Source organism: Pelophylax lessonae, assembly GCF_965119305.1.
Source record: "Pelophylax lessonae genome assembly, chromosome: 3".
In the NCBI taxonomy this organism is placed as follows: domain Eukaryota; kingdom Metazoa; phylum Chordata; class Amphibia; order Anura; family Ranidae; genus Pelophylax; species Pelophylax lessonae.
The window spans coordinates 12,778,587-12,796,614 of NC_138770.1; the positions used below are offsets into that span (position 1 = coordinate 12,778,587).

General features: G+C 45.7%; 1 protein-coding gene across 1 annotated transcript in view; it reads left to right on the plus strand.

The window, feature by feature from the left end:
- LOC309550223 (uncharacterized protein) overlaps positions 1-9,274 on the plus strand; it is a gene marked incomplete at both ends in the record, with an annotated part of 28,746 nt that extends 19,472 nt beyond the window's left edge. The window contains 4 exons of the mRNA XM_082250634.1: positions 98-304; positions 409-550; positions 8,286-8,439; positions 8,536-9,274. Coding sequence (XP_082106760.1) covers positions 98-304; positions 409-550; positions 8,286-8,439; positions 8,536-9,274 — 1,242 coding nt within the window. The remainder of the gene's footprint in view (positions 1-97; positions 305-408; positions 551-8,285; positions 8,440-8,535) is intronic.
- Between the last annotated feature and the right edge of the window lie 8,754 nt (positions 9,275-18,028).

The window sequence follows — 18,028 nt, forward strand, 5'->3', positions numbered from 1 at the left end:
CCCCGGCAGTGTACTCAGGTAGATGAGTGACAATTATTAGTAGTTCTGATTTATATACAGCATGTTTGTTACAATGAATGTTTTATTATATATTCAGAGAGGAAACCTCGGGGATGATAATATTGATGTTAAAGAAGAGTATAAAGAGGAGGATGAGGAGTATGGAGTGATGGAGGAGTTTTCAGAAGGACACAAGGATATGATGGAGCCACCTAATACCAGGAACCCACCAGAGAGATGTCCCCGTCCTCTGTATTCCCGGGATTCCACACAGGAAGGTCACACCATCCCTCATTGTTACAAGGTTGGTGCAATGGAGTATCTAGAACATGGACTTGTGGAGATGATGTGTGGATTATTTTATGTGAGCTTATATTTTACAGATAATTTTTCTCTCATTTTCTTTAGGGTGAAGATCTGATAGATATAAAAGTTGAGGTTAAAGCAGAAGAAGAAGAGACGTATGTGAGGGATGATCAGCAGTCTATGGAGGAGGATGGAATAACGGGGACATTTATAGAGGAGGACACTCCTACAGAGATCAGCACAGGTGGGTCATTAACACTAAATACATTCCTCCACCCATACTGCTCACTGATTGGTCCAGAGTGCCCAGGTCTAGCAAGATCTCTGACTGCAATTTTCCCAGATTTACTTGCTTTGATATCTGCTGGCTGTGCCGGGTGGAGGGATATGTCTGTATAGTCTCAGAATCACTTCACTGAGTGCAGTCTCAGTAGATGGGAGGCAGCGGTGTGGGATCTCTGCAACTTGTCTCATGTAAACATTTAAGCCACCACTGATTACTGAATACCAATATTATGAGTCCTGAATAGTGATGGGCCGAACACCCCCCTATTCGGTTCGCACCAGAACATCTCCAACAGGGGAAAAGTTCTAGCGAACATGCCAACTGTAATAAAGTCTAGGGGACACGAACAGGAAAAATCAAAAGTCCTCATTTTAAAGGCAAGTTATTGCCATAAAAAGTATGGGGGCCCGGGAACTGCCCTGGGGGACATGTATCAATGTGAAAAAAAGTTTTTAAAACGATTGTTTTACAGGAGCAGGGATTTTAATAATGTTTAAAGTGAAACAAAAATGAAAAATTTCTTTTATATATCGTGCCTAGGGGTCCCCTAATGTGCCTGTAAGGTGGTGCATCTGTACGATGTATGGAGCCTGCTGCAGCAATACTGACATTTCTAAAGGAAAAGATGTAATTTAAACTTGCTCGCGGCTGTAATGTATTGTCGGCTCCCGGCAATGCAGATAAAAAACAGCATAGGGCTCCCCCCGCCCAGGCCATACCAGGCCCTTTGGGTCTGGTATGGATTTTAACCACTTGCCGACCGCTGCACGACTATATACTGCAGGAATCAGCCCCCTACAGGCAAAATGATGTATGGGTATGTCGCTCGCCCGTGAGCCTGTAGGGGGCGAGCGTGCACCGGCGACGCCGCGCTCCCCCCCCCCCCCCGCTCGTTCCCTGCCTAGCCTGCGCGTGTGACCGGCGGCTATAAGGTCCACCGGCCACTCGCAATCTCCCTCAGGAGAGGGAGAAAGACAGACGGCTGATGTAAACACAACCGTCTGTCATTCTCCCTGAAGTAATGACAGAGGCTATGCGAACCCGCTATGTAGGATCGTATGTCTCTGTGATTACTTCACTAGCCACGCCCCCTAACAGTTAGAATCACGCCCCTAGGGACACACTTGACCCCTTGATCACCAATAAAGTTAACCCCTTCCCTGCCAGTGTCATTTTTACAGTAACAGTGAATATTTATAGCACGGATTACTGTAGTGATGTCACTGGTACCCCCAAATGTGTCTAAAATGTCAGTTAGGGGTCCGATCTGTCCGCCGCAATGTCGCAGTCCCACAAAAAAAAAAAAAAAACGCAGATCGCTGCCATTACTAGTTAAAAAAAAACAATAAAAATGATATAAATCTTTCCCGTAGTTAGTAAATGCAATAACTTTCGCGCAAACCAATCAAAATTAGCTTATTGCGATTTTTTTTTTTACCAAAAATATGTAGCAGAAAACAAATTGGCCTAAATGTTAAATTTAGATTTTTACATTTATTTTTGAGAATTTCATATAAACAAATGTAAAAAATATTGTTATTTTTTCAAAATTGTCGCTCTTTTTTTGTTTATAGTGCAAAAAATAAAAATCGCACAGGTGATCAAATACCACCAAAAGAAAGCTCTGTTTGTGGGAAAAAAGGACATCAATTTCATTTGGGTACAGCGTCGCACGACCGCGCAATTGTCCGTTAAATTAAATAGGGCCTGGTCTTTGAGCTGCCAAATTCTCCGGGGCTTAAGTGGTTAAGGGGAACCCGGCGCCAAAATTAAAAAAAAAAAAAACGGCGTTGGGTCCTCCCCCCAAAATCCATACCAGACCCTTACCTAAACATGTGGTGTGGAAGGCCAGAAAAGGGGTGGGACTAGCGAGCAACCCCCCTCCTGATCCATACCAGGCTGCTTGCCCCCCAAAGCACCTTGTCCCCATGTTGATGCTGAGAAGGGCCTCTTCCTGAAAATCCTGGACTGTGGTTGTGGGGGTCTGCGGGTGAGGGGCTTATCGGAATCTGGAAGCCCCCTTTTAACAATCGTACTCCTACCCATTCACCAAAAAAGTGTACAAAAAAAATAAACACATTTAGCACTGCCCCCTTGAGGACTGCCTGATTTCACACTTTTGGATCCCACTGGGTTACCATTAGCAACCTTAATACTCAGTCTCTCACTTTCCTTCTTGGCTCATTCAAAAATCAGTCCAGGGGTATGTAGTAGTTTTGGGTGTTTTTATTTATAATTTAGGGGTGGGAGAAGGGAATAGTGGGATACTCTGAATTAACTATGAACAAGATTTGAGGACTTCTATCTCTTGGTACAGACAGGCTGTTGATCCATCTTGCCACTGAGGTGAATTTAGCTTTAAGCCTCTTTTCCAGATGACTTGATGAACTAAGTTTATATTCAGGACAATCTCCTTAGTATCCTATTTCTTGACTGCTGAGACCCGTCCACTGACTATCCTACTCTTGGGGTGGCCCCCCTCAGGTCAGTCACCTTGACATAAGCCCCTGTGCTCACAATACTGTTTTTCTAGGGTCTCCAGTGTCTCCCCCTCAGTCAGCTCTCCTGGACCTCTGGGTTCAGCTCCTTTCCTCTGGCCCTCAGGACGACCTCCTAAGACCACCTGCCACTTCTACAGAGGAAGAGGCAGCTGCCGCCCTCCCTCCAGGACTCTCCAGCCAAAGACCCCACAGTACATGTGCTCCTGGCTTTTATACAGTATCCCAGAATGCACCAAGACAGCCTGTCTCTGCCAATCACCAGGACTGTATCAAAGCCTATGCATCCATTGGTCAGGTTTCCTCCCACTGTCCAACATGCCTCCCTATTGAACCAGTGTGAAACACTCTCTAGACAGAATGAATCGCATACTGAGCACACTGAGCAGACCTCACTAACAGATCCTGCTCTCTGGTAGGCAGAAAGCAATATAGATTTGCCTGCAGCTCCTCTGATAGGCAGGCAGAGCCAAAACCTATACTCTCTCACTAGCACCTACCTAGGAGGGTTCTACACACAAAAGACAGTTTCTGTATCGTCCATTGACAGACGCAGCTCTTATGCTTCTTATACCATTGGGTTATGCTGCCCCCTACAGGAGTAGTACTAGGCAGGAAAAAAACAGTTCAGCACGCCTACAGGGGCTGTCCCTATAGGCATAACGCCACACACCCTGCTTCAGCATACCAGTTTTGTTTCTTCCTAGTGAAGGAGTAGGACCTAGGTTTCCTGCTGGGACTTCGGTTTTAGTTTTTGTTATGCTTTAAAAGAATATTTTGTTTTATTTTCTTTACTCACTTCGGCTAGTTAGTGTTCAGGGGGAACCTCCTGGTGAACTACAAGCGATAGCCGGCTGAGGTCTCACACTGGATAATCTAGATCCTTAAGGTCTCCCAGCCTGGCCTACGAGCGTGAGCAGGTTATAGTCCCGCACTAGGCTTCGCCACGGCAGAGCCCCGTTTTCAGATGGGGACGAGCCTGTGAGTGGATGTCTCGCTGGGACACGAGGACCTGGAACGCCCTGAGTCGCAGAGTACCTCTTGGCTGACAGCACCTCCACTCCAGGTGGGAGGTGGTCAGTCTGGAGCGTAGCCCACCCATTCCATGGTATGGTGAGTAAATACAGCCCCCCCATATGCCTTAGTGGTCTTGGGGGGGACGTGGACCCACTTCTGGGGATGATAGGACCTAGTACTTCCTAAAAGATCCCCCTGGCCTGTCAGGATACCTGGCCCTGTGTCCTGACCTCCTCCCCTGCCCTTATTGTGGTGGGGGGCACTATTGCTACGGTGCCTGGCGTTCTGGGGGGTAAAAATGGTACCTTTTCCTGCTGGGTCTTGTTGTAGATCCTCTGTGGCCTCCGATTTGGGGTCCCTGCCATCTTTTGTGTGGGCATAGGAGAATTTCTCCCCATTGACTTGCATGGTGCAGCCATTTTCCCTGTGCTTCCCATAGACTTGCATTGGCAGCTATTTTTGTGTAGCTCTATGGAGCTATATATGCAGCGTGACCTTTCACATTCTATTCAGGCTGTGACTTTCACCTTCACTTTCCTGCTGCACAGTTCGGCTCTGGAGGTTTTTCAGTGAGGTGGTAAAATGCTGGGGTCTCTGTGGGCATATCCCTGTGCACTCTGCTATCTGCATACATTTAAGGGGGGATCTTAAGGGCAGCGGTTGGCCTTGGGCACTATTAAGGGCCAAGTGTCGGCCTTGGCTATTTACTTCCAACGTCCATTGGCTGCTAATGCCTTGATTCGCACTTTCATTCAGGGGGTGCGTCATCCGGCTCCTCCGAGGAGATCCCCGTTGCCTTCGTGGGATCTCAATCTGGTTTTGTCTGTTCTAAAAAAACCTCCTTTTAAGAACGTTAGGGAGATTTCTCTGCTTTCTTTATCCCAGAAGGTTGCTTTTCTGGCGGCAATTACTTCTGCCCGCAGAGTGTCTGAATTGGCGGCGCTGTCCTGTCGTTCGCCTTATTTGGTGGTCCACAGAGATTAAGTGGTACACTGACCTAATCCGTCTTTTCTCCCTAAGGTGGTGTCTGATTTCCATCTAAATGAAGACATTGTGTTGCCTTCACTCTGTCCTAAGCCTAAGCATCCCAAGGAAATTGCTTTGCACTCTCTGGATGTGGTTCGGGCGATCAGGGTTTACCTGACGGTCACTGAGTCTTTTAGGATATCAGATGCTCTTTGTCCTTACTGAGGGATCTTGTAAAGGTTTGGCTGCGTCTGCTGTGACTATATGCAGATGGATCAGGCAGACGGTTGTCCAGGCTTATTCTTTGAAGGGTCAGGTTCCTCCCTTCCCTGTGAAGGTACATTCTATTAGAGCGCTGAGTGCCTTTTTGGCTTTTCGCCATCAGGCCTCAGTAGTTCAAGTTTGTAAGGCGGCAACTTGGTCGTCTGTGCACACATTTACAAAATTCTACAAGGTAGATTTTTTGGCATCTTTGGATGCATGTTTCTTTCATGGGTGAGCTCATGTTGTTCCTGGTTGAGCTTCATGTTACCCAGTTGGCTTAGTTTAGCCTTTGGAGTTTACGTTAACTATTTGGTTTGCGTTCTTCCCACCCCTCATGCCTACACTGCTTTGGGACGTCCCAATGGTATAAGACGTATAAGAGCTGCGTCTGTCAATGGACGATAGAGAAAACTGGATTTATGTAAGAACTTACCATAAAATCATTTTCTCTGAAGTCCCTTGACAGATGCAGCACCCGCCCCTCTGATATGGGAATGGTTTGTGTCTTCTTCTCACTGCTTGCAACAAAACTGGTATGCTGGAGCAGGGTGTGTGGGGTTATGCCTATAGGGACAGCCCCTGTAGGTGTGGTGAACTGTTTTTTTCCTGCCTAGTACTACTCCTGTAGGAGGCAGCATAACCCAATGGTAAAGGAAGCATAAGAGCTGCGTCTGTCAATTGACTTCTTACGAAAATCCAGTTTTTTGACAAGTCCTTTACGTCAAATGTCAGAAGGGGCGGTGCCACCAGGTGATGTAATTGGGTGGCCCCACCCCTTGCCTATAAGAAAGCTGTCAAATCCCAAGAGCGTCATGCAGCGGGACGCCTCAGAAGAGGTGGAAGCGTCCTTGGATTTTTTTCTATTTTTCGGGTGCGGCGGCCGCCGTGATTGACGATGGATTTACATCGGGGGACACTATTTTTTTATTTTATTTTTGAATAAAGGACTTTTCAAAAACTGTCTTTTGTGTTTATTATTTTGTACAATATTTTTGCTGAATCAGTAGGGGTACGATGTACCCGATACCCATTCACATAGGGAGGGGGCGGGATCTGGGGGCCCCCTTGTTAACGGGGTCTTCCAGATTCCGATAAGCCCCCCCCCACCCGCAGACCCCCACAACCACAGCTCAGGGTTGTCGGGAAGAGGCCCTTGTCCCCATCAACATGGGGACAAGGTGCTTTGGGTTGCACCCCAAAGCACCCTCCCCATGTTGAGGGAAAGTGGCCTGGTATGGTTCAGGAGGGGAGGCGCTCACTCGTCCCCCCCCATCCTGGCCTGCCAGACTGTCCACTGGGATAAGTGTCTGGTATGGATTAGGCTGCCCACTCAGATAAGTGTTTTTTTTTTTTTTTTCATATTGGCATGGATTTTTCCTTAAAATCTGTACCAGACCCCAAGTTCCTGGTGTATATTTTGGAAAGGGACCCCATGCCATTTCTTTTTTAATTGTGTCCTAGGGTTTCCCATTAACCACGTAAATAGAGGACACTTTCACCCCCTTCCTGCCTAGACCAATTTTCAGCTTTCAGTGCTCATTGCCATCTATGGGAAATATTGATCAGCTTGGCATGGCACTGCTCCCCATCTTCAACATTGGCGTCTATGGGAAATATTGGTCAGCTTGACATGACACTGCTCCCCGTCTTTAACATTGGCATCTATGGGAAATATTGGTCAGCTTGGCATGGCACTGCTCACAAACTATAAGTGACAGGGACCCAAAACTTGGGGAACACTGAAAGGGGACCCAGGAATACAACATATCCATACATTTTAAACATGGTTTATAACCTGAACACTACACTGACTGCACTAAACTAACTCAACACACTATCCACTAACTACCTGCCTAACCTCTATTATCTCACACTATACACGGATGCCATGTAAGCAGCAGCCTTCTATAGTGTGGGGCGTGGACTTAGCACCTGAGCCATGATTGGCTAAAGGCACCCTGCCTTCGGCCAATCAAGACTCTGACAGGACATTGTGCTGGGATTGGCCAAAGCATACAGGTCAGGTACATGCTTTGGCCAATCACAAGAACTTAATGCACTGCAATCATGCACTCATCAGCGGGCGAACTTGCCGCCGAGCGCCCTGGGTGTTAGTGAGTTCAGCGAACACACAAACACCTGGTGTTCAAGTCGAACTTATTTTCGATTCCATCCAGCCTATCCCTAGTCCTGAACTTTACACTATATAATTTATATTGTACATTACATACTCCTGACCTGGCACTATATACACTATGTTGTACATTATATGCTCCTGACCCCGGCACTATATACTCTATGTTGTACATAATTCTGATACTGTATAGACCTAACTTTTGTATCCTATATAATAAGTTGTACATTACATAGGCTTTACTTCTTTTGCACCCATTTTCTATGAGCTGGACATTTTATATCTGATGATCTGATTGGAGGACAGACTTTTACATGTTGATAATAATGTGATAACATCCTCCAACTTTGGAACCTTTAAACAGAAAGTGATAATGAGGGAGGAGTCAGTAACCCAATGATGGTGGTCTTTAGGATCAGTCCAGTCTTTATCTTGGTTGGTCTTCCCCCCATCCTCACTCTCTGACCTCTAGTGGGGCTCAGCTCCGCTGTTATTCATGACTAAGTCATGGACTAAATAAGGAAGTGCAGGACTTCTTGTGTTGGGAAGATGGCAATGAGTGATACAGGGGGGGAGGGGACACTCGTCCTATAATCCCCTCATCACTGTCACTCCTATGAAAGACAGTTCTCGTTGTTTCTTCTCTCTCTCTGACTAGGTCCATAAATAAAGAAATGATCTGGTAGGAGATCAGAGGACCCATTTACTAGTTACCTTGAGGGGGGAATTGTAAGCTGTCTGATGTGGGCAGAGTCCTGGTTTAGGGGAACCAATCTGCTCATGTCTAGTAATAATCTTTGTATTTCTATTTTAGTAGATGGACGGGAGATGAGGAAAACCTCAGAGGATTGTCTCACTTTGTCTCCAGACTGTAAAGTAGAAGATGAGGACATCACACAGTATAATCCAGGAGAAAACCCGACTACCTCAAATCTCCATCCGGCACCACACAGTGTAGATGGACCATCGTATTCCTCCTATCCTGAGGAACCTCAGACTGTGAGGGACGGTGCCGGACCATCGTATTCCTCTTATCCTGAGGAACCTCAGACTGTGAGGGACAGTGCCGGACCATCGTATTCCTCTTATCCTGAGGAACCTCAGACTGTGAGGGACGGTGCCGGACCATCGTATTCCTCTTATCCTGAGGAACCTCAGACTGTGAGGGACGGTGCCGTCCTTCCAACAGATGAAAGGTTTTCATGTCCTGGGTGCGGGAAGTGTTTCCATTACAAATCCTATCTTAATGTGCATAAAATATCTTACATAGGTGAGAAGCCATATTCCTGTCCTGAGTGCGGGAAATGTTTTTCACAGAAGTCCTATCTTGAAATACATCAGAGATCTCACACAGGGGAGAAGCCATATTGCTGTCCTAAGTGTGGAAAATGTTTTTCAGACAAGTCCAGTTTTAGCAGACATCAGAGATTGCACACGGGAGAAAAGCCATATTCCTGTCCTGAGTGTAGGAAATGTTTTTCAGATAAGTATCATCTTTTCAGACATCAGAGATCCCACACGGGGGAGAAGCCATATTCCTGTTCTGAGTGCGGTAAATGTTTTTCAGTGAAGTCCACTTTGTACACACATCAGAGATCTCACACAGGGGAGAAGCCATTTTCCTGTTCTAAGTGTGGGAAATGTTTTTCTCAGAAGTCTCATCTTTACACACATCAGGAATCTCACACAGGGGAGAAGCCTTATTCCTGTCCTGAGTGCGGGAAATGTTTTTCACGGAAATCAAATCTTTACAGACATCAGAAATCTCACATGGGGGAGAAGCCACTTTTCTGTCCTTATTGAGGGAAATGTTTTTCAGAGAAGTCCCACCTTTACAGACATGTCATATAGTGGAGAAGCCTTATTCCTGTTCTGTGTGTGGGAAATGTTTTTCAAGAAAGTTTTATCTTAACAGACATCAGTGATCTCACACAGGGGAGAAGCTATGTTCCTGTTCTGAGTATGGGAAACGTTTTTCAGAGAAGTCCAGTCTTTATAAACATCAGCGTTCTCACACAGGGGAGAAGCCGTATTGTTGTCCTGAGTGCGGGAAATGTTTTTCAGGGAAGGCCGATCTTTATACACATCAGAGATCTCACACGGGGTAGAAGTCACTTTCCTGTTCTCAGTGCAGAAAGTGTTTCGTAGCAAAAGCATCTCTTGTCAAGCATTAAAGGTCTCACACAGGGGAAAAGCCATATTCTTGTCCTGAGTGTGGGAAATGTTTTTCAGTGAAGTCCTATTTTTATAAACATCAGAGATCTGACAAAGGGGAGAAGCTGTATTGCTGTCCTGAGTGCGGGAAATATTTTTCACAGATCTCCTATCTTTACAGACATCAGAGATCTCACATGGGGGAGAAGCCAGTTTCCTGTCCTGAGTGAAGGAAATGTTCCTCACTGAAGTCCTGTCTTCTAGTACACCAAGGATCCCACAGAACCCTGGTGGTGTATTAGGGAAATGTCTTCTATATGAATGTTGCTGGCTATAACAGCTCTCATGTTGGGAAGAAGCACACCCTGATATACGCCTCAGATATACTCCATGACTGATCATCATGTAAGAAACTTCATAAGGAGATCAGAGATCACCAAAGACATGGATGAAGTGTTGTCCCGTGTTGGCCATTGATAGCAGGAGAAAAATAAAAATGGAGTCCTTACCTTTCATTGGCTGAGTACATTTTGTGGTGTAAGCTTTCACAAACACTATTTAAAAAACAAAAATTAGTTAAGGTAATGTAACCAGCTGTAATATTGGATTTAAAAGAAGTGATATCAATGCAGCAGGGAAGTGGGCTAAATGTGGCTTCTCCAGAGACCAATTTAAAGGACTGTTTTTAGAGGCCAACATCAGAGGAATAGATGAAAACATTAGGTTGTTTTGCTTGACCAATAGGACTTTCCCGGCCCTCCACATCTGGCCAGTTCTGTTCCTGAAGGGGGAAGGATTGGATGCACATCCTGAATACCAGGACCTCTGCAGGGGTTTACTGCCCTAACCTGGCCAGAATGACAGCATGCCCTCTGGAGGGGGAGGGATCACGTGGACTTCTTGTGTGGTCATCGCATCAAGAACTCAACACTAACCCTGGGATAGGAATTAACCTTTATGACCTTTGGCTCAAGATGTCTTCAATGACTGTGATTACCACCCCCCAGCTAGGGGTGTGGGTCTCAAGTCTGGACAAAAATAATCCTGGCATGAGAGGTTCAGTGAGGATGGATGAATGTTAGACTAGAGAAGTCCCCTTTCATCCCCCTTTGCCTCATTTCCCTTTCCCTCTCTCCTTATTTGTAACTGTAATGTACAAACCCGATTCCAAAAAAGTTGGGACACTGTACAAATTGTGAATAAAAACAGAATGCAATGGATGTGGAAATTTCAATATTTTATTCAGAATACGACATAGATGACATATCAAATGTTTAAACTGAGAAAATGTATCATTTTAAGGGAAAAATAAGTTGATTTTAAATTTCATGGCATCAATGCATCTCAAAAAAGTTGGGACAAGGCCATGTTTACCACTGTGTGGCCTCCCCTCTTTTTATAACAGTCTGCAAACATCTGGGGACTGAGGAGAAGTTGCTTAAGTTTAGGAATAGGAATGTTGTCCCATTCTTGTCTAATACAGGCTTCTAGTTGCTCAACTGTCTTAGGTCTTCTTTGTCCCATCTTCCTCATTATGATGCGCCAAATGTTTTCTATGGGTGAAAGGTCTGGACTGCAGGCTGGCTATTTCAGTACCCGGATCCTTCTTCTACGCAGCCATGATGTTGTAATTGATGCAGTATGTGGTCTGGCATTGTCATGTTGGAAAATGCAAGGTCTTCCCTGAAAAAGACGACGTCTGGATGGGAGCATATGTTGTTCTAGAACTTGGATATACCTTTCAGCATTGATGGTGCCTTTCCAGATGTGTAAGCTGCCCATGCCACACGTACTCATGCAACCCCATACCATCAGAGATGCCGGCTTCTGAACTGAGTGCTGATAACAACTTGGGTTTTCCTTGTCCTCTTTAGTCCGGATTACATGGCGTCCCAGTTTTCCAAAAAGAACTTCAAATTTTGATCCGTCTGACCACAGAACAGTTTTCCACTTTGTCACAGATCATTATAAATGAGCCTTGATCCAGAGAAAACGCCTGCGCTTCTGGACCATGTTTAGATATGGCTTCTTTTTTGGCCTTTAGAGTTTTAGACGGCAACGGTGAATGGCACGGTGGATTGTGTTCACCGACAATGTTTTCTGGAAGTATTCCTGAGCCCATGTTGTGATTTTCATTACAGTAGCATTCCTGTATGTGATGCAGTGCCGTCTAAGGGCCCGAAGATCACCGCCATCCAGTATGGTTTTCCGGCCTTTACCCTTACACACAAAGATTGTTCCAGATTCTCTGAATCATTGGATGATATTATGCACTGTAGATGATGAGAACTTCAAACTCTTTGCAATTTTTCTCTGAGAAACTCCTTTCTGATATTGCTCCACTATTTTTCCCCGCAGCATTGGGGGAATTGGTGATCCTCTGCCCATCCTGACTTCTGAGGGACACTGCCACACTGAGAGGCTCTTTTTATACCCAATCATGTTGCCAATTGACCTAATAAGGTCAATGCAAATTGGTCTCCCAGCTGTTCCTTATATGTACATTTACCTTTCCCGGCCTCCTATTGCTACCTGTCCCAACTTTTTTGGAATGTGTAGCTCTCATGAAATCCAAAATGAGCCAATATTCGGCTGACATTTCAAAATGTCTCACTTTCAGCATTTGATATGTTATCTATATTATATTGTGAATAAAATAAACGTTTATGAGATTTGTAAATTATTCCATTCCTTTTTTACTCACAATTTGTACAGTGTCCCAACTTTTATGGTATTGGGTTTGTGTATATATATATATATATATATATATATATAGTCTCCAGTTGTATACATAGGACTCAGCACACACTTTCTCCAACAAGATGTCCCCATACACTTTGACCACACACTGCCACCATAACAGATAAAGTAGTCAGTCAGGCCTCTATGTTTGAAGATATCGGGAGTCCTAAATATCGATGTGAATTGGCATACATGCCTGTCTCCCTACTGACACCCACAGAATTATTATTGTACCATTATGGTCATATACTGAGCAATCATCATCACTACTCCTGCATAAATTGGCTTTTATCTGCCTTGCCTGCCACAATCTGATTTGTATCGGAAATATCGGTCTGTCCTCGTCTCTCTGGCCCTGAGGAAGCCTCGTGCGAAACGCGTCGGCTTGCTGGGGACCCTCAGACCGTTCTCCATCTTAGACCCTAAACATCATCTCCTGATACTAAGTTATCGGCATTCCCATCTGGGAAGTATTTCTACTAATTGTGTTTATATCAGACACGGGGAACCATTCCTATGCGTTGTACGATTATTAAAGTTATATTTTAGACACAATTGTGTTATATGATACTCCCCCCCCCCCCACCGGCCCGCAAAGCCCCATCTTCTCTTTCATTGGTTCCATACATGGGGGATATTTATTGATACAATTGTGCTGTTATTGTATGGATGTCTGACAGATTTCTTACATTACAATCCGTTTTCACAAACAATTTTCTATCTGTGTATGGCCGTCATTATACAATCTTCTGTCATCTCTACACACCTTTATTGTGTCATCTGATTGTACAATTTATATACAATCTACATACAATTTCCAAACTATATACAACTTCCATACAATCAACATACAATCTCCAAACTATATACAATTTCCATACAATCTCCAAACTATATACAATTTCTATACAATCTCCAAACTATATACAATTTCCATACAATCTCCAAACTATATACAATTTCCAACCTATATACAATTTCCATACAATTTTCCTGTCATCTCTACACACCTTTATTGTGTGATCTGATTGTACAATTTCCATACAATCTACATATAATCTCCAATCTATATACAATTTCCATACAATCTCCAAACTATATACAATTTCCATACAATCTCCAAACTATATACATATCCCATACAATCTATATATAATCTACATACAATCTCCAAACTATGTACATATTACATACAATCTCCAAACTATATACAATTTCCATACAATCTACATACAATCTCCAAACTATATACATATTCCATACGATCTATATACAATCTCCATACAATCTCCAGTGAAAACAGAAGAAATATTGCGCTGCTCGCACAAAGAACGGACAGAAAAGTTGAAGAAAAGACGATAAAAGGTTGCAGTGCTGTAATACAATCGGTGTGTGAATATTGGATTGCACTCAGTCCCGGTGTAATGAATGTGGAATAACAATATAATAACGGCCCCAGTGATTGGAGTGACATGAATTGTCCCGGTAAGCAGTGATTGGTGCCCGGCAGATCCCGACACTGACAGGGAATGGCGATAATCTGCGCTCACCATGAGGATGGGACTCCGAGTATCGTATAACGCCTGGGTCAGACCGGCTGTGTATGATGCTGAGCAGAAATAAGGCCATGTTACGAGCACTTACTGATTTTATGCTGGGACATTAATGGTCGCCACTTTCAAAGGAGTGTGAACCACCATCAGGATGATTGGGGTAGACGATTCTTAGACTGTGCACCCCCTTCCCTACCTGGAGACCCTTCAGTGTCCTCTGTGATTCCTCCTCCTCTATTGAAATCACCTGAAGAACCTTCATCCTCCACCTCAGAAAACACCTCAAACTTTTTGGACACCTCCCCCCTCCCAGGTTCAGGTACCCCCTCCCCCTCCATTCCACAACATCATCCAACCCACTCACTACAACAGTCCCCCACCCTTCACCCCAGCACCCCCACCATCATTCACTCCATTCCCTGGCGCCTCGTTCCCTCCAGTCCTCAGACGCCGAGGAGGGGGGGGGGTCGGTGCAACCTTGCACACTGGTTCAGCTTCCTCCACAGCCCCTACTACTACTGGGGAGACTGACACAGGAGGATCAGACACAACATCCACTGACACCGACTCAGGGGGCATGACACAACATTGGACGGACCATCAGACACTGATTGCACTGAGACAACAGGGACAGAAACATTGGGGACCCCTGACACAGCCCCCCTCTCCTCTGCCTCTTCCATGTCCAGGCGGAAAAACTCTTCCACTATAGCAGACTGATTATGCAAGGCCTCAGGGCACTGGCTGTACGCATGCCCAAACTCATCACAAAGATTGCATTTGATCTTATTGCAATCCTTAGCCAAATGCCCCAGGCCCTGACACAGAGAGCATTTCATCTCTGGACATGAGGAGGCGAAATGACCCCGAGAATTGCACTTATTACAGAGCTTGGGCTGGCCAGGGTAAAACACAACAATCCTATCCTTCCCAATGAAGGCTGAGGAGGGAAGATGCTGGACCACATTCCCACACTCATGCAACTTCATCTGCACCGACCACCCACCTGTCCATATGCCCCTCTCATCCACACTGACCACCCACCTGTCCATATGCCCCTCTCATCCACACTGACCACCCACCTGTCCATATGCCCCTCTCATCCACAATCTTCCTAAGAGGGGTCAGAAGTTCCCTAAATCTCCTTAGCCAGACAGACAGGTCAGCAGAGGGAATGGATTCATTCCTGACCAGGTTGGTGATATTCTTCACAAGAGGTTGGCGTGAGACAAGTTTTGGGACGAGTCCCTCCCACTCCGGCAGACCCCTATACACACGCTCATACTTCTCCCAAAAAACATCGAGCGACTGGGGGCGAACAAAGGAGAGATCATACTCATAGGAGCCTACCGGACTAATCAGAGCAAAGATGTCATCCGCCTTGAAACCCATCGCCAAAATCTTGTCCACAACCATCCTCCTGATAGGGGGGGGGGGGGGCACCCCCACCTTCCCACCTAAGCAGCACTACATTCCTGCGCCTGAAAGACAGGGGTGCAGATGGCAGACCTGCAGCAGACCTCCCTCCTGAGCCACCAACCTGATGTGACCCCCTCATCCTAGCCAGAGCCCCAGCATAAGTTTGATTAGCAGGATTAGACACCCCAGATCTTGAAGCTGCACCATTGGCTGCAGGAATATCAGAACCCCTGCTCTGCAAATCACCACCAGAGGCAGCAGCAGGTGTCACTCCATCCACCAACACACAAACATTCCCCTTTCCAGCATTACAAACAGCTTTATCATTCACATTCCCATCCATAGCACTACTACTCCCAGCAGACCCACTCACACCAGATGCTGCTGTCTTCACCTCCTCCTCTCCTATCATACTCCTTTTAGGTAAAAGCCTTCCACTCCTTGTAACAATTCCCTGGGTTTCAGAAACACATTTCTCAGTGCAGCTGTCATTTCCTTCCCCACCATTAGCTGTAATACCAGCAGCATCCACCGGGGACTGTGCAGAGACAATGGTAGATCCCAATGTTTTCCTCCCAGCAGAGTTCACAGTCATCTTGTCTGCAGGGATTCCTTCCATGCTGCTCTGCATGCTGGAGGAGTTCATGCTGTCAGTTTTAGCAAAAAAATACTTTTCAATAAGTTTTACCTTTGCAGGTCCAGGCACAGAGTCATTGTCATTGTCCTCATCAGCAGAGTCCTCTGAAAAAGGAAAGGTTCTTCCACTCAAGGGAGACTCAAACTCCTGAACAAAGTTTAGCTGTCCTCCACCATTTTCCTCTACCTCCTGTGCTGTTCCTCCAGCTTGCTGGGGAGGGAGGGAGGCAGAGGCCGCCATTTCCTCCGGTGAAGCAGATCCTGAGGTGGATGGGGTATCAGGGACAGCTTCTGGGACCCCCTCCTCACTCTCCACCCGTACTGCCACCGCCGATGCTGAAACTTTTCCACGACGTGCGTCATTCCTCATTTTCCGGAATCGCTCCTCATTCTGGAACTTTTCTTTAAAAGCTCCACTCTTTTCTTTTAAAGACTTTACCAGACTCTGCTGCTTCTTGATGGCGTCCTCAAAAACTTTCAATGCTGGCTTCAAACTTTGCCGCTTGCTGCTCCATGCTTTATCATGCATGGCCTTCTTCTTCCTATAATCTGCTTTCAGGGTCATCAACTTTTCCTCCTCCTTTGCAATTCTCAGCAGACGATCAGCAACTCGCCCTCTGAAAGCGGGGGTAGATTCCCCTTTTTTAGGGCCATAGCCGAGGTCTTCAGGTGAAGATGAAGTGTTAGAATGCGAGTTGGATCCCCCAGGGGGACCATCGCCCGGGTCATCCCCAGAATCTCCCATCTTCACTGGGGCCAGGTAACTCACCTGACCCCCTGGTGTCTGGAGAGGGAGAGCTGCAGCACACACAACCACTCTGGTGCAGAGACTGATGTGACTGTGGGGGAGGGGGGCATTAGAGTGTAAGCTCCTCTGGTACAGAGACTGATGTGACTGTGGGGGAGGGGACATTAGAGTGTAAGCTCCTCTGGTACAGAGACTGATGTGACTGTGGGGGAGGGGACATTAGAGTGTAAGCTCCTCTGGTACAGAGACTGATGTGACTGTGGGGGGAGTGGACATTAGAGTGTAAGCTCCTCTGGTACAGAGACTGATGTGACTGTGGGGGGAGTGGACATTAGAGTGTAAGCTCCTCTGGTACAGAGACTGATATGACTGTGGGGGGAGTGGACATTAGAGTGTAAGCTCATCTGGTACAGAGATTGATATGACTGTGGGGGACATTAGAGTGTAAGCTCCTCTGGTACAGAGATTGATGTGACTGTGGGGGAGGGGACATTAGAGTGTAAGCTCCTCTGGTACAGAGACTGATGTGATTGGCTCAGTGATCTCTGTACAGCACTGCGGTATATGTCAGAGCTATATAAATGTATAATAATAATAATAATAATAGTGTGTGACTGTGGGGGAGAGTACATTAGAGTGTAAGCTCCTCTGGTACAGAGACTGATGTGATTGGCTCAGTGATCTCTGTACAGCACTGCGGTATATGTCAGAGATATATAAATGTATAATAATAATAATAATAATAATAGTGTGTGACTGTGGGGGAGGGGACATTAGAGTGTAAGCTCCTCTGGTACAGAGACTGATGTGACTGGCTCAGTGATCTCTGTACAGCACTGCGGTATATGTCAGAGATATAGAAATGTATAATAATAATAATAATAGTGTGTGACTGTGGGGGAGAGTACATTAGAGTGTAAGCTCCTCTGGTACAGAGACTGATGTGATTGGCTCAGTGTTCTCTGTACAGCACTGCGGTATATGTCAGAGCTATATAAATGTATAATAATAATAATAATAATAGTGTGTGACTGTGGGGGAGAGTACATTAGAGTGTAAGCTCCTCTGGTACAGAGACTGATGTGATTGGCTCAGTGATCTCTGTACAGCACTGCGGTATATGTCAGAGATATAGAAATGTATAATAATAAGAATAGTGTGTGACTGTGGACGGGGGACATTAGAGTGTAAGCTCCTCTGGTATAGCAATTGATGTGACTGTGGGGGACATTAGAGTGTAAGCTCCTCTGGTACAGAGATTGATGTGACTGTGGGGGACATTAGAGTGTAAGCTCCTCTGGTACA